Source organism: Pristiophorus japonicus, chromosome 3 (assembly GCF_044704955.1).
Source record: "Pristiophorus japonicus isolate sPriJap1 chromosome 3, sPriJap1.hap1, whole genome shotgun sequence".
In the NCBI taxonomy this organism is placed as follows: domain Eukaryota; kingdom Metazoa; phylum Chordata; class Chondrichthyes; family Pristiophoridae; genus Pristiophorus; species Pristiophorus japonicus.
In genome coordinates, this window is record NC_091979.1 from 14,728,849 (window position 1) to 14,749,007 (window position 20,159).

A 20,159-nucleotide genomic window follows, 5' to 3' on the forward strand; every position below is an offset into this window, starting at 1 on the left:
GGGCCCAGGCCGCTGAAAGCACAGCCGTCAATGGTGGAGCGATTAACATCGGGCATGCACAAGAGACTAGAATGGGAGGAGTACCGAGATCTCGGGGCTGGAGGGGATTACAGAGATGGAGAGGGGAAAAGGCATGGAGGGATTTGAAAACAAGGATGAGAACTTTAAAATCGGGGCATTGCCGGACCGGGAGCCAGTGTAGGTCAACGAGCACAGGGTGTGATGGGTGAACGGGTCTTGGTGCGAGTTAGGCTCCAGGTACCGAAGCAAATCATAGCCCAATATACTACGTTTAAGTTCAGCGGTTCGATGCAGCTTTTCTGCATGATGGTGAGTTTTACTGGGGGCTGGGGTCGCTGGGCACAGGACCCCCGTAGACCCTTGCGCTGTGCTGCCCCTGCGTGACTTGCTAACCATGTGCTTCTTTGTTGCTATCCAGGGGCCGGTGATTAAGTTTAACAGTAACCAGCGATACGCCTCAAATGCTGTCACCGCTGCTGTAATCCGGGAAATTGCTAATCGTGTGGACGTCCCACTCCAGGTAACACGTGCCCCCCCTTTATTGTTGGGGGGGAGTAAAAGAGGGCAAAAGGGCAGTGAAAATCCAAAACACTCTTTTTTCCCCCCCCTCCCCAAAAAGCTGTGGATGCTGGGGGTCATACAGCACAGAAGGAGGCCATTTGGTCCATCGTGCCTGTGCCAGCTCGACGAAAGAGCAATCCAATTAGCCCCCACTCTCCCGCTCTTTCTCCACAGCCTTACAATGTAAGTGACTGCAACCTAGCAGGACATTCAAGGCCGTTCCTGACTTCTTGCCACATCCGCGAGTGTCCTCTGCAGCAGTGGATGGTGACGAGGAGCGGGAATCCCGGGGCTGATAATTCACTCTCCTTGGCCCAGGGGCGGGGCCAACCTCGCCGACCGCTCGGACTGAGATCAGTGAACTCGGCACAGAGCAGGGGTCAAACCCAGGGCCCCTCGGCCTGACCGGCTCACTGTTACAACCAAGCTCGCTCTTTACACAACATCGACATTTATTCACAGGATCCAATAATTCCCATTTTCTGAGGGGGGAGGGCGTAAACTAAAACTGGCAACTTGAGTAGTCCTCAGAGGGTTAAAGGTCACATGGTGGCCTCATAACTATTTTGTTGCAAACAATACTCAAGTGCCCCCTGATTAAAGGGAGGCATTAAAACCGACAAATTAAACTTGGTTCAAATTAAAATTTGGTTGCCGGGGGTGATGATGCACTCCAGTCGTGCTGCCCCTCATAATGTTTCAAACAGCAGGGCTGCAAACAAAATGTTAATTGAAATGTTCAAAAGTGAGAGCGATAAATTTTTTTTTGTTGGGTGTGAAGAGATAAGGAGCAAATCAACATCCTGAGGGGGGTCACCATTGACCAGAAACGTAACCGAACCAGCCACATAAATACTGTGGCTTCAAGAGCGGGTCAGAGGCTGGGTATTCTGCGGCTGAGTGTCTCACCTCCTGACTCCCCAAAGCCTTTGCACCATCTACAGGGCACAAGTCAGGAGTGTGATGGAACACTCTCCACTTGCCTGGATGAGTTGCAGCTCCAACAACACTCGAAGCTCGACACCATCCAGGACAAAGCAGCCCCGCTTGATGGGCACGCTACCCACCACCTTCAACACTCACTCCCCCCACCACCGGCACACCCTGGCTGCAGTGTGCACCATCTACAAGACGCACTGCAGCAACTCGCCAAGGCTTCTTCAACATCACCTCCCGATAAATGAACGGGCAATAAACGCTGGCCTTGCCAACGATGCCCACATCCCGTCGATGAATAAATATATTTTTTTTTAAATCTACCATCAAAACCTTTGAACACCTATTAAAAAAAATCTTCCCTGCTGTGTGGAGAAGAATCACTGCAACCTCAATGAACTCTGCTCAGCTCTCCGGACCAAATTCTTTTCTGAACTGCCTCCAAAGCAACTATATACTTTCGTAAATACGGAAACCAAAACTGCACGCAGTATTCCAGGTGTGGCCTCACCAATACCCTGTACAACTGTAGCAAGATTTCTTTGCTTTTATATTCCATCCCCTTTGCAATAAAGGCCAAGATTCCAGTGGCCTTTCTGATCACTTGCTGTACATAGAAACATAAAAACATAGAAAATAGGTGCAGGAGTAGGCCATTCGGCCCTTCTAGCCTGCACCGCCATTCAATGAGTTCATGGCTGAACATTCAACTTCAGTACCCCATTCCTGCTTTCTCGCCATACCCCTTGATCCCCCTAGTAGTAAGGACCTCATCCAACTCCTTTTTGAATATATTTAGTGAATTGGCCTCATCAACTTTCTGTGGTAGAGAATTCCACAGGTTCACCACTCTCTGGGTGATACATGCACAAGTACCCCCAGGTCCCGCTGTACTGCGGCACTTTGCAATCTTTTGCCATTTAAATAATAACCTGCTCTTTGATTTTTTTTCTGCCGAAGTGCATGACCTCACACTTTCCGACATTATACTCCATCTGCCAAATTTTTGCCCACTCACTGAGCCTGTCTATGTCCTTTGCAGATTTTTTGAGTCCTCCTCACACATTGCTTTTTCAGGATGTCATGGTGAGGAACGACAGTTCCTGCGGGAGTACGATCGGGCCGATCCTCGCCTCCGGCCTCGGGCTGAGAGTGCTGGACATGGGGTGCCCGCAGTTAGCCATGCACTCCATCCGTGAAATGTGCTGCACGACCGGTGTACTCCAGTCCATCACGCTGTTCAAGGTGAGCGACACTAGGCTCATGCTCGCGTTGGGAAGCTCCATAACCATACTGTTAGCAGTCGGTGCCGGTCACTCTGTGCAAGTTTAGGCTGCATATTGTGACCCCCCCATTATTCCTGGCCAAAATGCAGATGATTGGGTAATTCGCCCGTCAATCACGCCTGGAGGCTGCACTGCTGTAAGTGACTGGGATTGATTTTACGCACGTTAATTATGTTATGTATCTAAACTCTATTCACTGCATTTTTACTGGAGAAATCACCCTGCTTTTACCGGGGAAACTTTGCTGTAGTTTCGGTCATGAGCTCTGTTTGCTGTAGTTTATCATTATCATCGGCAGTCCCTCGGAATCGAGGAAGACTTGATTCCACTCTCAAAATGAGTCCTGAGGTGGCTGAACAGTCCAATGCGAGAGCCACAGTCCCTGTCACAGGTGGGACAGACAGTGGTTGAGGGAAAGGGAGGGTGGGGAGTCTGGTTTTCCGCACGCTCCTTCCGCTGCCTGCGCTTGTTTTCTGCGTGCTCTCAGCGACGAGACTCGAGGTGCTCAGCGCCCTCCCGGATGCTCTTCCTCCACTTAGGGTGGTTTTTGGCCAGGGACTCCCAGGTGTTAGTGGTGATGTTGCACTTTATCAAGGAGGCTTTGAGGGTGTCCTTGTAACGTTTCCTCTGCCCACCTGGGGCTCGCTTGCCGTGAAGGAATTCTGAGTAGAGCGCTTGCTTTGGGAGTCATGCCAGACACATGTGGCCTGCCCTGCGGAGCTGGTCGAGTGTGGGAATGTTGGCCTGATCGAGGACGCTAACGTTGGTAAGTCTGTCCTCCCAGGGGATTTTGCTGTAGTTCATGGAGACTATTTAAATAGACGCTGTGGACTGTTCGATGTAAAATAAATTGCTTGCTGTAAGTCCTGCCTTATATAGCATTAAATCAAAGGAAGAGGCTTATAATATTGCTAAAAGGTGTAGCAAGTCTGAGGATTTTAGAATTCAGCAAAGGTGGACCAAGAAATTGATAAGGAAAGAGAAAAAGAATAAGAGAGTAAATTAGCAAGAGACATAAAAACAGATTGTAAACGTTTCTATAGGTGTGTAAACAGGAAGAGATTAGTGGGCCCATTGGAGGCAAAGACAGGAGAAATTATACTGGGCAATTAGGAGATGGCCGAGACATTAAACAAACGCAAGAAACATTCCGTAAATAATGGGGATCCAAGGGACTAGAGAGAATGAGGAACTTAAAGAAATCAGTATCTGTAAAGACAGAGTACTGGAGAAATTAATGGAACTAAGTGGCAACAAATCCCCTGGACCCAACGACCTAGATCCTCGGATTTTAAAAGAGGTTGCTGCAGAGATGGTGGATGCGCTGGTATTAATCTTCCATAATTCCCGAGATTTTAGAACAGTCCCCAAGGATTGGAAGGCAGCAAACATAACCACTCTATTTAAGAAAGGGGGAAGATTTAAAAAAAAAGGGAACTATCGACATCAGTATTCGGCAAAATGCTAGAATCTAGGGACGTGGTAATTGGGCACTTAGAAAATGTTACTATGATTCAGCAGAGTCAACATGGTTTTATGAAAGGGAAAATAGTGTGTGACAAATCTGAGCGATTTTTTGAAGATATAACTAATAGGATGGATAAGGGGAAACCAGTGGATGTAGTGTATTTGGATTTTCAAAAAGCATTCGATAAGTTAACATGCAGGTACGAAAAACAAATAGTATGTTAGCTTTTATTACAAAGGGATTAGAGTGCAAGAGTAAAGAAGTCTTGCTACAATTATGCAGGGCATTGGTGAGACCACACCTGGAGTACTGTGTGTAGTTCTGATCTCCTTACCCAAGGAAGAACATAATTGCCATTGAGGGAGTGCAACGAAGGTTCACTAGACTGCTTCCTAGGATGAGGGCATTGCCCGATGAGGAGATATTGAGTAGACTAGGCCTATATTCCCTCGAGTTTAGAAGAATGAGAGGTGATCTACTTGAAGTGTATAAAAGGAGCTTGACAGGGTTAATGCTGAGAAATTGTTTCCCCTGGCTGGGGAGTCTAGAACCAGGGGCCACAGTCTCAGAATAAGAGGTTGGCCATTTAGGACTGAGATGCAGAGAAACTTCTTCACTCAGAGGATGGTGAATTTTTGGAATTCTCTACCCCTGTGGAGGCTCAGCTGTTGAGTATATTCAAGACAGAGGTGGATACATTTTTGGGAATCAAGGAATATGGGGATAGTGAGGGAAGTGGAGTTGAGGTAGAAGATCAGCCATGATCTTATTGAATGGCGGAGCAGGCTCGAGGGGCCGAATAGCCTACTCCAGCTCCTATTTCTTACGTCCTGTCCCACCTCCAACTCATTGGCTGACACAGTGGTGTCAATAGGCAACAGTGATCAGTTTAATCCAGTGCCTCCAACAGGGAGAATACTGAACAAGGGCGATGAACCTTAAAGTTAGAGACAGGCCATGAAGGGGTGATGTCAGGAAGCACTTCTTCACACAAAGTGTCGTGAAAATCTGGAACTCTCTTCCCCCAAAAATCTGTCGAACCTGAGGGGGTCAGTTGAAAATGTAAAAACTGAGATTCATAGATTTTTATTGGGTTAGGGAACAAAAGGCGTGTCGATGGAGTTAAGATACAGATCAGCCATGATCTAATTGAATGGTGGAACAGGCTCGAGGGGCTGAATGGCCTCCTCCTGTTCCTGTGTTCCTATAACACACGGCCTGGCATTCAGTGAGCTTCTGTTTGCTGCCGCATGGTGTAAACCTGAGCAATCCTAGAATTATAGAAGTTTACAGCACAGCAGGAGGCCATTCGGCCCATCATGTCCGCGCCGGCCAACAAGAGCTATCCAGCCTAATCCCACTTTCCAGCTCCTGGTCCGTAGCTCTGTAGGTTACGGCACTTCAAGTGCACATCCAAGTACTTCTCAAAGTGGTGAGGGTTTCTGCCTCTACCACCCTTCCAGGCAGTGAGTTCCAGACCCCCACCACCCTCGGGGTGAAAACATTTCTCTTTAGCTCCCCTCTAATCCTTCGACCAATTACTTTAAATCTATGCCCCCTGGTTATTGACCTCTCTGCTAAGGGAAATAGGTTTTTCTTTATCCACTCTATCTAGGCCCCTCATAATTTTATACACCTCAATTAATTTTCCCTTCAGCCTCCTCTGTTCCAAAGGAAACAACCCCAGTTCATCCAATTTTTCCTCATGGCTAATATTTTCCGGTCCTGGCAACATTCTCATAAATCTCCCCTGTATCCTCTCCAGTGCAATCAAACCTTTCCTGTAATGTGGTGACCAGAACTACATGCAATACTCTAGCTGTGGTCTAACCAGTGTTTTATACAGTTCAAGCATAACCTCCCTGCTCTTGTATTCTGTGCCTCGGCTAATAAAGGCGAGTATTCCATATGCCTTCTTAACCACCTTATCTACCTTCAGGGATCTGTGGACATGCACTCCAAGATCCCTTTGTTCTTCCACACTTCTCAATGCCCTACCATTTAATGTGTATTCCCTTGCCTTGTTAGCCCTCCCCAAATGCATTACCTCCCACTTTTCTGGATTGAATTCCATTTACCACTTTTTTGCCCACCTGACCAGTCCATTGGATATCTTCCTGCAGTCTACAGCTTTCTTCCTCACTATCAACCACACGGCCAATTTTGTATCATCTGCAAACTTCTTAATCATACTCCTTGCATTGAAGTCTAAATCATTGATATATACTTCAAAAAGCAAGGGGCCCAGTACTGAGCCCTGCGGAACCCCACTGGAAACAGCCTTCCAGTCACAAAAACACCCTTTGCTTCCTGCCACTAAGTTAATTTTGGATCCAACTTGCCACTTTCTCTTGAATCCCATTGGCTTTTACTTTTCTGACCAGTCTACCCTGTGGGACCTTGTCAAAGGCGATGATAAAATCCATGTAGACTACATCAAACGCACTGCCCTCATCGACCCTCCTTGTTACCTCCTCAAAAAATTCAATGAAGTGGGTCAGACACGACCTGCCCTTAACAAATCCACGCTACCCACTGAGCCACAGCTGACACTTTATGGAGCGCCTTCAAACACGAGAAAGAGGCGGAGAGGTTTAGGGAGGGAATGTCGGAAGTTAGGACCTATATGGCTGAAGGCACGGCCGCCAGTGGTCGGGCGATGGAAATCAGGGATACTCAAGAGGCCAGATTTGGAGTCGCGCAGAGTTCTCGGAGAGTTGGAGGGCTGGAGGAGGTTACAGAGATATGGAGGGATTTGAAAACAAGGATGAGAGTCGGCGTACCTCATTTCCCTTGCTTCATTAATTCAGCTCGGATCTCGGCTGTTAGTGCCCATAGCGCTGTATTTTAATTTCATTTTATTTAAGGTGTCAGCTGTGGCTCAGTGGGCAGCACCCTCGCCTCGGAGTCGAAAGGTTGTGGGTTCAAGTCCCACTTCAGGGACTTGAGCACATAAATCTAGGCTGACACTCCAGTGCAGTGCTGAGGGAGCGCCGCACTCATAGAATCATAGAAAAATTTACGGCCCAGAAGGAGACCATTCGGCCCATCGTGTCCGTGCACTGTTGGGAGGTGCCGTCTTTCGGATGAGCCGTTAAACCGAGGCCCCGTCTGCCCTCTCAGGTGGACGTAAAAGATCCCATGGCCACTGTTCGAGGAAGAGCAGGGGAGTTCTCTTCGTTGTCCTGGCCAATATTTATCTCTCAATCAACATAACAAAAAACAGATTATCTGGTCATGATCACATTGCTGTTTGTGGGAGCTTGCTGTGTGCAAATTGGCTGCTGTGTTTCCTACATTACAACAGTGACTACACTTCAAAAAACGTACTTCATTGGCTGTAAAGCGCTTTGGGATATCCTAAGGTCGTGAAAGGCGCTATAGAAATGCAAGTCTGTTTTTCTTTCAAAGGTGTCAACATTATGCCTACCTGATGGTGGCAGTGTTGCCCAGTGTTATAAGGATTCTTGGTGCAACTGTGCTGAGTGTTCTTACTAGAAAGTCAAGCCTCTAACTGGAAGGGTATTCCTGGTTTACAACATGTCGAGCAGTCCTCCAGCAAAGCACGTCCTCCAGGATCACAAGCAGCAGACTGGGGTGGGGGGGTCTTAAAATGCATTCAAGAGAACTTTTTTCATCAGTATGTATCAAGCCCAACACGAGAGGGGGCGGTCTTGGATTTAGTTTTGGGGAATGAAGCTGGGCAGGTTGAAGGGGTATTAGTGGGAGAGCACTTGGGTGCCAGTGACCATAATTCAGTCAGATTCAAGTTAGTTATGGATAAGGACAAGTCTAGGCCTGGAATAAAAGTCCCAAATTGGGGAAAAACTAACTTTGCTAAGTTGTCATCACCAGAGGCAGTCCCTCGGAATCGAGGAAGACTTGCTTCCACTCCCAAAGTGAGTTCTTTGGTGGCTGAGCAGTCCAGTACGAGAGCCACCGACCCTGTTACAGGTGGGACAGACATTCGTCGAGGGAAAAGGTGGGTGGGACTGGTTTGCCGCGTGCTCCTTCCGCTGCCTGCGCCTGGCCTCTTCACGCTCGCGGCGTTGAGATTCGAAGAACGCGACGCACTCCCGGATGCACTTTCTCCACTTGGGGCGGTCTGCGGCCAGGGTCTCCCAGGTGTCAGTGGTGATGTCACACTTTACCAGGGAGGCTTTGAGGGTGTCCTTGTAACGTTTCCGCTGCCCGCCTTTGGCTCGTTTGCTAAGTTGAGGAGTGATTTGGTCACAGTGGGCTGGAAACAGCTACTTGTGGGTAAATAAGTGTCGATGCAGAAGGGCTGGTGTGCAACGGCCACCACACGTTAAAAAAACCCACGCGTGGGCATCTTTCACCCTTCAGGATGTAGTTCAGGACCTGTAATTTTAGCTCCTTCATTGAAACACCTGCGAACTCATCCTATTTTGGCCTAGAAGCACATCATCCTCGTTTCAAGGGTCTGCCTATGATGATGATGGGGGGGGGGGGGGTTTGAAAAGCACTTGCTCCAGGAAGCATCACTCACACTCTGTACCAGCTCTGAGAATCGTTGCATTTACAACAGGGAGCAAGCCCAGCCTGCCTGTGGCAGTGTGACGTCAGCAGCTGGTGCTGTCTGCTCCCATCCCATTTACTGGAAGGTTTGAGGAGTAATCTGATGGTTAAGTGAGAGTAGGAGTAAAAGGTAGCTGTTCACAGTGGCAGAAGGTGGGCAGTGGTGTTCCACAAGGATCAGTGCCGCAACAACTGCTGTTCATAATCTACATTAATGATTTACACTTTGGAATCAAAAGCACAATTTCTAAATTTGCGGATGACACCACATTGGGGAGGGATAATCAATACTGAGGAGGACTGCAACAAATTACAGGACATTAATAAACGTGCAGATTGGGCATATCCTTGGTAAATGAAGTTCAACACCGATCAATGTCAGGTAGTACATTTGGGTAGGAAGAATAGGGGGGTCACTTATTACTTGGAGGGTGTGAATCTGGGTGGGGTAGAGGAACAAAGGGGATCTCGGAGTACAAATAAACATATTGCTAAAAGTTGCGCACAGGTTAGCAAGGCTGTAAAAAGGCAAACCAAGAACTAGGGTTTATTTCTAGAGGGATAGAATTGAAAAGTAGAGCAGTTATGCTAAACCTTTATCGAACCTTGGTTAGACCACACTTGGAGTACTGCGGACAGTTCTGGTCACCATATTCGAAAAAAGGTATCGAGGCACTGAAGAGGGTGCAGAGAAGATTTACAAGGATGATGCGAGGGTATACATATCAGGAAAAAAGCTGAGGGGTGACCTAATAGAGATCTTTAAAATGATGAAAGGTTTTGATAGAGTGGATACAGAGAATGTTTCCACTTGTGGGGAAGAGCATAACTAGAGGCCATCAATATAAGATTGTCACCAAGAAATCCAATAGGGAATTCAGGGGAAACTTCTTTACTCAGAGAGTGGTGAGAATGTGGAACTCACTGCCACAGGGAGTGGTTGAAGCGAATAGTATCGATGCATTTAAGGGGAGGCTGGACAAGTATATGAGGGAGAAGGGAATAGAGGGTTATGCTGATAGTTAGATGAGGAAAGACAGGAGGAGGCTCGAGTGGAGCTTAAACGCCGGCATGGACTGGTTGGGCCGAATGGCCTGTTTCTGTGCCGTATATCCCATGTAATTCTATGATTCGACAGGGTAGATACAGAGAAACTGTTTCCTCTGGTGGGGGTGCGGGGGGGATCAAGAACGTGGAGACATAAACTGAGAGAGACTTACATTTATATAGCGCCTTTCACGACCTCAGGACATCCCAGAGCACTTTACAACCAATGAAGTACTTTTTTTGAAGGTTAGACACTGTTGTAATGCCGTAAACACAGCACGGCAATGTGATAATGACCAGATAATCTGTTTTCAGTGATGTTGATTGAGCGATAAATATTGGCCCAGGACACCTGAAAATTAGAGCCAGGCCACTCAGAAGGGAAATTGGGAAACTTATGCTTGAACTGTAGCTGTGACCTACCTCACGTTTTATAGAGTACTGCGTGCAGTTCTGGTCACCGCATTACAGGAAAGATGTGATTGTACGAGAGAGGGTGCAGAGGAGATTTACAAGGATGTTGCCTGGACTGAAATATTTTAGCGATGAGGAAAGATTGGATAGGCTGGGGTTGTTTTCTTTGGAACCGAGGAGGCTGAGTGGAGATCTTACTGAGGTTTATAAAATTATGAGGGGCTTGAATAGAGTGGAAAGGAATGACCTGTTTCCCTTAACAGAGGATGTCAATAACCAGGGGGCATAGATTTCATAAGAACATAAGAATTAGGAACAGGAGTAGGCCATCTAGCCCCTCGAGCCTGCTCCACCATTCAATAAGATCATGGCTGATCTGGCCGTGGATTCAGCTCCACTTACCCGCCCACTCCCCGTAACCCTTAATTCCCTTATTGGTTAAAAATCTATCTGTGATTTGAATATATTCAATGAGCTAGCCTCAACTGCTTCCTTGGGCAGAGAATTCCACAGATTCACAACCCTCTGGGGGAAGAAATTCCTTCTCAACTCGGTTTTAAATTGGCTCCCCCGTATTTTGAGGCTGTGCCCCCTAGTTCTAGTCTTCCCGACCAGTGGAAACAACCTCTCTGCCTCTATCTTGTCTATCCCTTTCATTATTTTAAATGTTTCTTTAAGATCACCCCTCATCCTTCTGAACTCCAACGAGTAAAGACCCAGTCTACTCAGTCTATCATCATAAGGTAACCCCCTCATCTCCGGAATCAGCCTAGTGAATCGTCTCTGTACCCCCACCAAAGCTAGTATATCCTTCCTTAAGTAAGGTGACCAAAACTGCACGCAGTACTCCAGGTGCGGCCTCACCAATACCCTGTACAGTTGTAGCAGGACCTCCCTGCTTTTGTACGCCTTCCTGATTACCTGCTGCACCTGAAAAGTAACTTTTTGGGATTCTTGCACAAGGACCCCCAGGTCCCTCTGCACCACAGCATGTTGTAATTTCTCCCCATTCAAATAATATTCCCTTTTACTGTTTTTTTTTTCCCAAGGTGGATGACCTCACATTTTCCGACATTGTATTCCATCTGCCAAACCTTAGCCCATTCGCTTAACCTATCTAAATCTCTTTGCAACCTCTCTATGTCCTCTACACAATCTTACAAATTTTGTTACACTACACTCTGTCCCCTCTTCCAGGTCATCTATGTATATTGTAAACAGTTGTGGTCCCAGCACCGATCCCTGTGGCACACCACTAACCACCGATTTCCAACCCGAAAAGGACCCATTTATCCCGACTCTGCTTTCTGTTAGCCAGCAATTCTCTATCAGCCAATTTTCCAGTGAAAAAGAAGGGCGGTAAGAGAAGGGATAACCAGCCGTGGATAACCAAGGAAATAAAGGAGAGTATCAAATTAAAAACCAATGCGTATAAGGTGGCCAAGGTTAGTGGGAAACTAGAAGATTGGGAAAATTTTAAACAACAGCAAAGAATGACTAAGAAAGCAATAAAGAAAGGAAAGATAGATTACGAAAGTAAACTTGCGCAAAACATAAAAACAGATAGTAAAAGCTTTTACCGATATATAAAACGGAAAAGAGTGACTAAAGTAAATGTTGGTCCCTTAACAGATGAGAAGGGGGATTTAATAATGGCAAATGTGGAAATGGCTGAGACCTTAAACAATTATTTTGCTTCGGTCTTCACAGTGGAAGACACAAAAACCATGCCAAAAATTGCTGGTCACGGGAATGTGGGAAGGGAGGACCTTGAGATAATCACTATCACTAGGGAGGTAGTGCTGGACAGGCTAATGGGACTCAAGGTAGACAAGTCCCCTGGTCCTGACAAAATGCATCCCAGGGTATTAAAAGAGATGGCGGAAGTTATTGCAGATTGGTTATAATCTACCAAAATTCTCTGGACTCTGGGGAGGTACCAGTGGATTGGAAAGCAGCTAATGTAACGCCTCTGTTTAAAAAAGTGGGCAGACAAAAGGCAGGTAACTATAGGCCGGTTAGTTTAACATCTGTAGTGGGGAAAATGCTTGAAGCTATCATTAAGGAAGAAATAGCGGGACATCTAGATAGGAATAGTGCAATCAAGCAGACGCAACATGGATTCATGAAGGGGAAATCATGTTTAACTAATTTACTGGAATTCTTTGAGGATATAACGAGCATGGTGGATAGAGGTGTGTACCGATGGATGTGGTGTATTTAGATTTCCAAAAGGCATTCGATAAGGTGCCACACAAAAGGTTACTGCAGAAGATAAAGGTACGCGGAGTCAGAGGAAATGGATTTAAAGTAATTGGTAGGGTTAGAGGGGATTTGAGGGGAAATGTCTTCACCCAGAGAGTGGTGGGGGTCTGGAACTCACTGCCTGAAAGGGTGGTAGAGGCAGAAACCCTCATCGCATTTAAAAAGTGCTTGGATGTGCACTTGAAGTGCCGTAACCTACAGGGCTACGGACCTAGAGCTGGAAAGTGGGATTAGTCTGGGTAGGTCTTTGTTGGCCGGCGCAGATACGGTGGGCCGAAATGGCCTCCTTCCATGCTGTAAATTTCTATGATATTTGCACACAAAGGGCCGTGGAAATCTTGAATTCTCACCCCCAAAAAGACCGTGGATGCAGGGGGAGAATTGATCGCATGGCACTATTCAAAGAGCAGGCGAATTCTCCCGATGGCCTGGCCGACTTTAATTCTCTCAACCAAGACGGCCACAAACAGATTAAATGGTCTCTCGTCTGTCGGTTGGGATCTTGCTGTGTGTAAAGTGACCACTACGTTTGCCTCCATACGGGACTACATTATCAAAACAAGCACTCTTTGTATTCCACACCTCATCCATTTCTGGGTGCTCAGACAGAGGGGACACGTGCAGGCCTTGGAGATAGAGCAGAGAAGAGCGGCTCAAGGCAACTGGGCTATGAGGAGAGAAAGGGTGATAGAGTATTCAAACAGGCTCATTTCGACAGACTGTGAAAATTCACAGACCCCCAAGTCAAGGCTGCTACATGCAGTTTGGCATGTTGCATTAACTCATCAATCAACTTGACATTTTCGGACCTTGGGTAGTGAGCCAGTAAGGTCAAAGAAGGCGAGTTCTTTTCTGTAAATTGATCCAGGCATAAATACAGCCATTTTGACCATATGTCTCAGTAAGAACAAAGACCTGGCTTGAAGCCAAGAAGTTTGTTGCTCTCTGGAAAGATTAAAAAGTTAAAACTACCATCGGAGTTTGTATTTCATTGGAAATTAAGAGATCTAACAAGGGGAGAGGCTTAGCTGGTTCAAACCTGAGGGAGGGCAACTGAGATGATCATGTTGAGGTTTATAAGATGCTATTGAAAGGGTATTACTTGGGACTCTGAACTCCTTCACGGCAAACGAGCCAAAGGTGGGCAGAGGAAACATTACAAGGACACCCTCAATGCCTCCCTGATAAAGTGCACCATCCCCACCGACACCTGGGAGTCCCTGGCCAAAGACCGCCCTAAGTGGAGGAAGAGCATCCGGGAGGGCGCTGAGCACCTCGAGTCTCGTCGCCGAGAGTATGCAGAAAACAAGCGCAGGCAGCGGAAGGAGCGTGCGGCAAACCTGTCCCACCCACCCTTTCCTTCAACCACTGTCTGTCCCACCTATGACAGGGACTGTGGCTCTCGTATTGGACTGTACAGTCACCTGAGAACTCATTTTTAGAGTGGGAGCAAGGCTTCCTCGATTCCAAGGGACTGCCTATGATGATGATGACTTGAGTCTGCATCAGGAATATGAGGGGAGACAGGTTCAAAGTACTAAAAGGCACATTTAGAATCATACAGCACAGAAGGGGGCCATTCGGCCCATCGTGTCTGTGCCGGCTCTTTGAAAGAGCTATCCAATTAGTCCCCACTTCCACTCTGCTCTTTTCCCCAGAGCCCAGCAATCATTTTCCTTTCAAATATTTATCCAATTCCTTTTTGCAAATCACCATTAAATCTGCTTCCACCACCCTTTCAGGCAGTGCATTCCAGATCGCTGCATGAAAAAACTTCTCAGCTCCCTCAGGTCCTTTCGCCAATTATCTTAAACCTGTGTCCTCTGGTTACCGACCCTCCTGCCACTGGAAACACTTTTTCCTTTTCTACTCCATGAACATCCTCATAATTTTGAACACCTCAATTCAATCCCCCCTTAACCGTCTCTGCTCTAAGGAGAACAATCCCAGCTTCTCCAGTCTATCCACATCACTGAAGTGATGGTACCATTCCAGTAAATCTCCTCTGAGTCAGAAGGTTGTGGGTTCAAGTCCCACTCCAGGGACTTGAGCACATAATCAAGACCAACACTGCAGTGCAGTGCTGAGGGAACGCTGCACTGTCGGAGGTGCCGTCTTTCAGATGAAACGTTAAACCGAGGCCCCGTCTGCCCTCTCCGGTGAATGTAAAAGATCCCACGGCCACTATTATGAAGACGAGCAGGGGAGTTATCCCCGGTGTCCTGGCCAATATTTATCCCTCAATCAACATAACAAAAAAAAAAAGATTATCTGGTCATTAACACATTGCTGTTTGTGGGAGCTTGCTGTGCGCAAATTAGCTGCCGCGTTTCCCACATTACAACAGTGACTGCACTCCGAAAGTAATTTATTGGCTGTAAAGCGCTTTGAGACGTCCGGTGGTCGTGAAAGGCGCCATGTAAATGCGTGTATTCCTTTTTCAAGGCCTTGACACCTTTCCTAAAGTACGGTACCCAGCTCACAGTGCCCCGGTTGGGGTTTCACCGGGGATTTTATAAAGGTTCAGGACTGATATCGGAAGGTCTTCATGCAGAGAGTGTTCGCCGGCTGGAATAGTTAGAACCAACAGTGGATATGAAATTAATTGAAAAATCTGGGGAGAGTAAACTTTTTAGAAGCATTAATTAGAGTGGGCTGTCCCGGCTGCCTTATGATATTGTGTTTAAAGAAAGACTTGCATTTATATAGCGCCTTTCACTAGCTCAGGACATCCCAAAGCGCTTTACAGCCAGTGAAGTACTTTGGGTAATTATTTACTTTTGATGTGAAGAGCCGGCACAGACTCGATGGGCCGAAGGGCCTCCTTGTGTGTTGTACTATCCTATGGGCTGGACATTCCACTTGAGATCGCCCATTTGTCGCCCAAAAAGGCAGGCTTATCGCCCAGTTCGCTTGAAAAGTGGAAAGTTGGGCCGGAACATCACCGAAAAATTGCCGGGCCAACTTTCGTGTCTCGTCGCCGAGGTGATCACCCACATATCGCCCTGTGCAACTTTCGGCACATCATCCACACATCACCGGGCTGACCGCTCACCGAGGGAGATTGCTGGACAGCGCTGGAGAAAAGCTGCTCTTACCTGGCGTTCCTCACAGAACTCGGCACTACGCATGCGCAGAAGGCCGTTGCTAGGGAAGCCTTGCCTTCCACATCGCTAGGGCGCATTTCACACCGCTGGGCTGTCGCCCAAAAAAAAAGCCGAAAGTCGTGATCCCAAAAATGGGCGACGTTCCAGCGATCATGAAGGCTGGAACATCGCCCATTTTTTGGGCACTAGCGAGCTAAGTGGAAAGTCTAGCCCTATGATTCTATGAAAAGTGGCAAGCAATCTGCGCACAGCAAGCTCCCCCAAACAGCAATGTGATAACGATCAGATCATCTGTTTTTTTTTAGTGATGTTGATTGAGGGATAAATATCAGCCCCAGCACACCGGGGAGAACTCCCCTGCTCTTCGAAATAGTGCCCTGCGATCTTTTACCCTGAGGGCAGATGAGGGCTCGGTTTGACGTCTCCCCTGCAAAACACAGCACTCCCTCAGCACCGTGCTGTGTGTGTCAGCCTAGATCATGTACTCAGGTCCCTGGAGTGGGACTCGAACCCCTGACCGCCGAACTCGCTGGCGACAGCGGTGCCACTGAATCACGGCAGAATAAGGGGTCGCCTATCTGAAATAGAAATGAGGAATCTCTTCTCTGTCGTAAATGTCTGTGTCCCAGTGCAGTGCTGAGGGAGCGCGGCACTGTCGGAGGGGCCGTCTTTCAGATGAAACTTTTAAACCGAGGCCCCGTCTGCGCTCTCAGATGGATGTAAAAGATCCCACGGCACTATTTCGAAGAAGAGCAGGGGAGTCCGGGGCCAATATTTATCCCTCAGTCCTCATCACAAGGTCAGATTGTCTGGTCATTGTCGCGTTGCTGTTTGCGGGAGCTTGCTGTGCGCAGGTTGGCTGCCGGTGTTTCCTGCATTGCGACGGAGACTACACTTCAAAAAAAACATGTTCTTCATTAGCTGCAGAGCTCCATTGGTCGTGAAAGGCGCTATAGAAATGCAAGTCTTTCTTCTCAAAAGGGGAACGAGGCATCACAGTCTCAGGACAAGGGGTCGGCCATTTAGGACTGAGATCAGGAGAAATGTCTTCACTCAAGGGATTGTGAATCTTTGGAATCCTTTATCCCGGAGGGTTGTGCACTATCCCCATATCCCTTGATTTCTTTAATATCCAAAAATCTATCTATCTCTGTCTTGAATATACTCAATTCTTATGTTAAATGTATGGAATTCTCTGCCCCAGAGAGCTGTGGAGGCTGGGTCATTGAATATATATAAGGACATAAGAAATAGGAGCAGGAGTAGGCCATTTGGCCCCTCGAGCCTGCTCCGCCATTCAATAAGATCATGGCTGATCCGATCATGGACTCAGCTCCACTTCCCTGCTCGCTCCCCATAACCCTTCACTCCCTTATCGCTCAAAAATCTGTCTATCTCCGCCTTAAATATATTCAATGACTCAGCCTCCACAGCTCTCTGGGGCAGAGAATTTCACAGATTTACAACCCTCTGAGAAGAGATTTCTCCTCGTCTCAGTTTTAAATGCGTGGCCCCTTATTCTGAGACTATATCCCCTAGTTTTAGTTTAAGGTGGAGATAGACAGATTTTTGAGCGATAAGGCAGTGAAGGGTTATGGGGAGCGGGCTGGGAAGTGGAGCTGAGTCCATGATCAGATCAGCCATGATCTTACTGAATGGCGGAGCAGGCTCGAGGGGCCAAATGGCCGACTCCTGCTCCTAGTTCTTATGTTCTGACCATAGATTAGCAGTGTGCCTCAGTGCTGCACCCCACGTTTCTCAGGAGCCGTCGCCTGTGCTCTCAACACGACTAACCCACGGGCACTTTGCGACAGGAAGGCTGTGTGATGTGGGGGGTGGTTGGGGGGCGGACAATCCCTTGCGGTTTTCTCGAGTGATCCATTTAACCTGTGTTTTTTCCCCCAGGGATTCTTTGACTTCTTCCCATCTGTGAACGCCAGCCTGACCGTTGACTGAGGCCGGGGACCCCCCGACCCCGGGCTCCGAGACCCCTGAAGGCCTGTCTGGCAGCACGCGGCTCCACACGGCCTGGGCAACCCACACAGACACCTCTTGACTCCCAAAGGATGATGATTTTTAATAATGTAACTTCTGATTAACCAACATCTGGAATCTGCTGACAACTGCTGCATAGTATTTCACTACAACAAGATTGTGTTGCAGGGCTTTGTAACTCTGCATCTATCGCACCCCGAAGGTTTGAGTGATTTTTGTAATTGGGGTGTGCAATCATGTTCTAGCCTTATCAAAGCTTTGTGTGTGTGTGTGTGTGTGTGTGTGTGTGTGTGTGTGTGTGTATGTGCATGTTCATCAGTGTGTGTCTATGTGAGTATGTCCATGAGTGTCTGTCTGTCTGGCTCTGACTCTCTCTGTTTGGCTCTGGCTCTGTCTCTCTCTCTGTCTGGCTCTCTCTTTCTTTTTCTGTCTGGCTCTCTCTCTCTTGTCTGTCTGGCTCTCTCTCTCTTGTCTGTCTGGCTCTCTCTCTCTTGTCTGTCTGGCTCTCTCTCTCTCTGTCTGGCTCTCTCTCTCTCTGTCTGGCTCTCTCTCTCTCTGTCTGGCTCTCTCTCTCTCTGTCTGGCTCTCTCTCTCTGTCTGGCTCTCTCTCTCTCTGTCTGTCGCTCTCTCTCTCTCTGTCGCTCTCTCTCTCTCTGTCGCTCTCTCTCTCTCTCTCTCTCTCTCTCTCTCTCTGTCTGTCGTGCTCTCTCTCTCTGTCTGTCGCGCTCTCTCTCTCTGTCTGTCGCGCGCTCTCTCTCTGTCTGTCGCGCGCTCTCTCTCTGTCTGTCGCGCGCTCTCTCTCTGTCTGTCGCGCGCTCTCTCTCTGCCTGTCGCGCGCTCTCTCTCTGTCTGTCGCGCGCTCTCTCTCTCTCTGTCGCGCGCTCTCTCTCTCTCTGTCTGTCGCGCTCTCTCTCTCTGTCTGTCGCGCGCTCTCTCTCTGTCTGTCGCGCGCTCTCTCTCTGTCGCGCTCTCTCTCTATCTGTCGCGCGCTCTCTCTCTGTCTGTCGCGCTCTCTCTCTGTCTGTCGCGCTCTCTCTCTGTCTGTCGCGCGCTCTCTCTCTGTCTGTCGCGCGCTCTCTCTCTGTCTGTCGCGCGCTCTCTCTCTGTCTGTCGCGCGCTCTCTCTGTCTGTCGCGCGCTCTCTGTCTGTTGCGCTCTCTCTCTCTGTCTGTCGCGCTCTCTCTCTCTGTCTGTCTCTGTCTGTCCATGAGTGTGTGTCTGTATACTGATGAAAGCTCAGCACAGTGTTGTCTCCAGGCTTGTTGGTAACAGCATGCGATAGGAAATGTCACGGCGTCAATGTTCCCTCTAAGCTGCACGTGTGCTTGGCCGCGCAGTGATCTGCAAGGTCCCGTGCAGGCCCCGCTTGCAAGTTTTGGCCTTGGAAATATGACACTCGGGACCCGCACACGGAAATAAACCGGCCTCGCACAGCGAAACACAGCTCAGTGGGATCACCGGCGCACAGTGCAATGCACTTCTTGCGCTAATTCTCGTTATTCGTTTCCTCGCATTAGTTGGTAGCCCTGACCCCCACCGGCACGTGTGTTTCCCCCCCCACCCGCTCCCCCCACAGCGACATCAGCAGAGAGCAGTATCGGGCAGAGCCTAAAACCAGCGTTCCACCCGATCCCGCTGGGCTCCCTTCTGGCCCCTCAGGTTAACAGTTCCCCCTCAATCTCTCACAGCTAACTAAAGCTGCCTCTTCAGGAACGTGGCGGATTGAGTGGGCAAGGAGAGAGGGCTAGGGATTTTCCACTGGTTGGACAGGATACTCGGGTGAGTAGCTCCATGATGAGGAGCCATCTCTGGTGCAGTAACGATGGGCCGAATGGCCTCCTGCTTCAATCTCCAGACAATATCTCCACTTCACTGCGCTCCAAATTGCTTCTTGGCGTGGAAATGTCCAATCGCAGAGACCAGCCCAGTTTCCGAGTGAGGATGAAAAAAAAATCTCTTGTCCCAATTACGGAACGTCCTGCACGCCTCTGAAAATGATCGCTTTTTTAAAATAATTGTTCAATAAATCTTGCAATTCAAAGATGGCAGTGGATGATGCATAGTGCTTCTTACAGCGGCATGGGATGTTTTACTTCGTTCAAGGTGCTACAATAAATGCTAACAGAAAGCAGAGAGTCGGGATAAATGGGTGATGTATTGACGTAGATAGAGAACTGGTTGGCAGACAGGAAGCAAAGAGTAGGAATAAACGGGTCCATTTCAGAATGGCAGGCAGTGACTAGTGGGGTGCCGCAGGACTCAGTGCTGGGACCCCAGCTATTTACAATATACATTAATGATTTAGACGAAGGAATTGAGTGTAATATCTCCAAGTTTGCAGATGACACTAAGCTGGGTGGCAGTGTGAGCTGTGAGGAGGATGCTAAGAGGCTGCAGGGTGACTTGGATAGGTTAGGTGAGTGGGCAAAAGCATGGCAGATGCAGTATAATGTGGATAAATGTGAGGCTATCCACTTTGGTGGCAAAAACAGGAAGGCAGAATATTATCTGGTAACAGATT

At 48.1% G+C, this 20,159-nt stretch overlaps 1 protein-coding gene across 8 annotated transcripts in view; it reads left to right on the forward strand.

Annotated features, from left to right (window-relative positions):
* Positions 1 to 19,679, forward strand: part of dnpep (aspartyl aminopeptidase) — a 97,922-nt gene extending 78,243 nt beyond the window's left edge. For all 8 annotated transcript variants that reach the window (XM_070875195.1, XM_070875199.1, XM_070875200.1 and 5 more), the window contains 3 exons: positions 440 to 541; positions 2,596 to 2,763; positions 17,550 to 19,679. In XM_070875195.1, the coding sequence (XP_070731296.1) occupies positions 440 to 541; positions 2,596 to 2,763; positions 17,550 to 17,600 (321 nt within the window). In that variant the 3' untranslated portion in view covers positions 17,601 to 19,679. The remainder of the gene's footprint in view (positions 1 to 439; positions 542 to 2,595; positions 2,764 to 17,549) is intronic.
* The last annotated feature ends 480 nt before the right edge of the window (positions 19,680 to 20,159 follow it).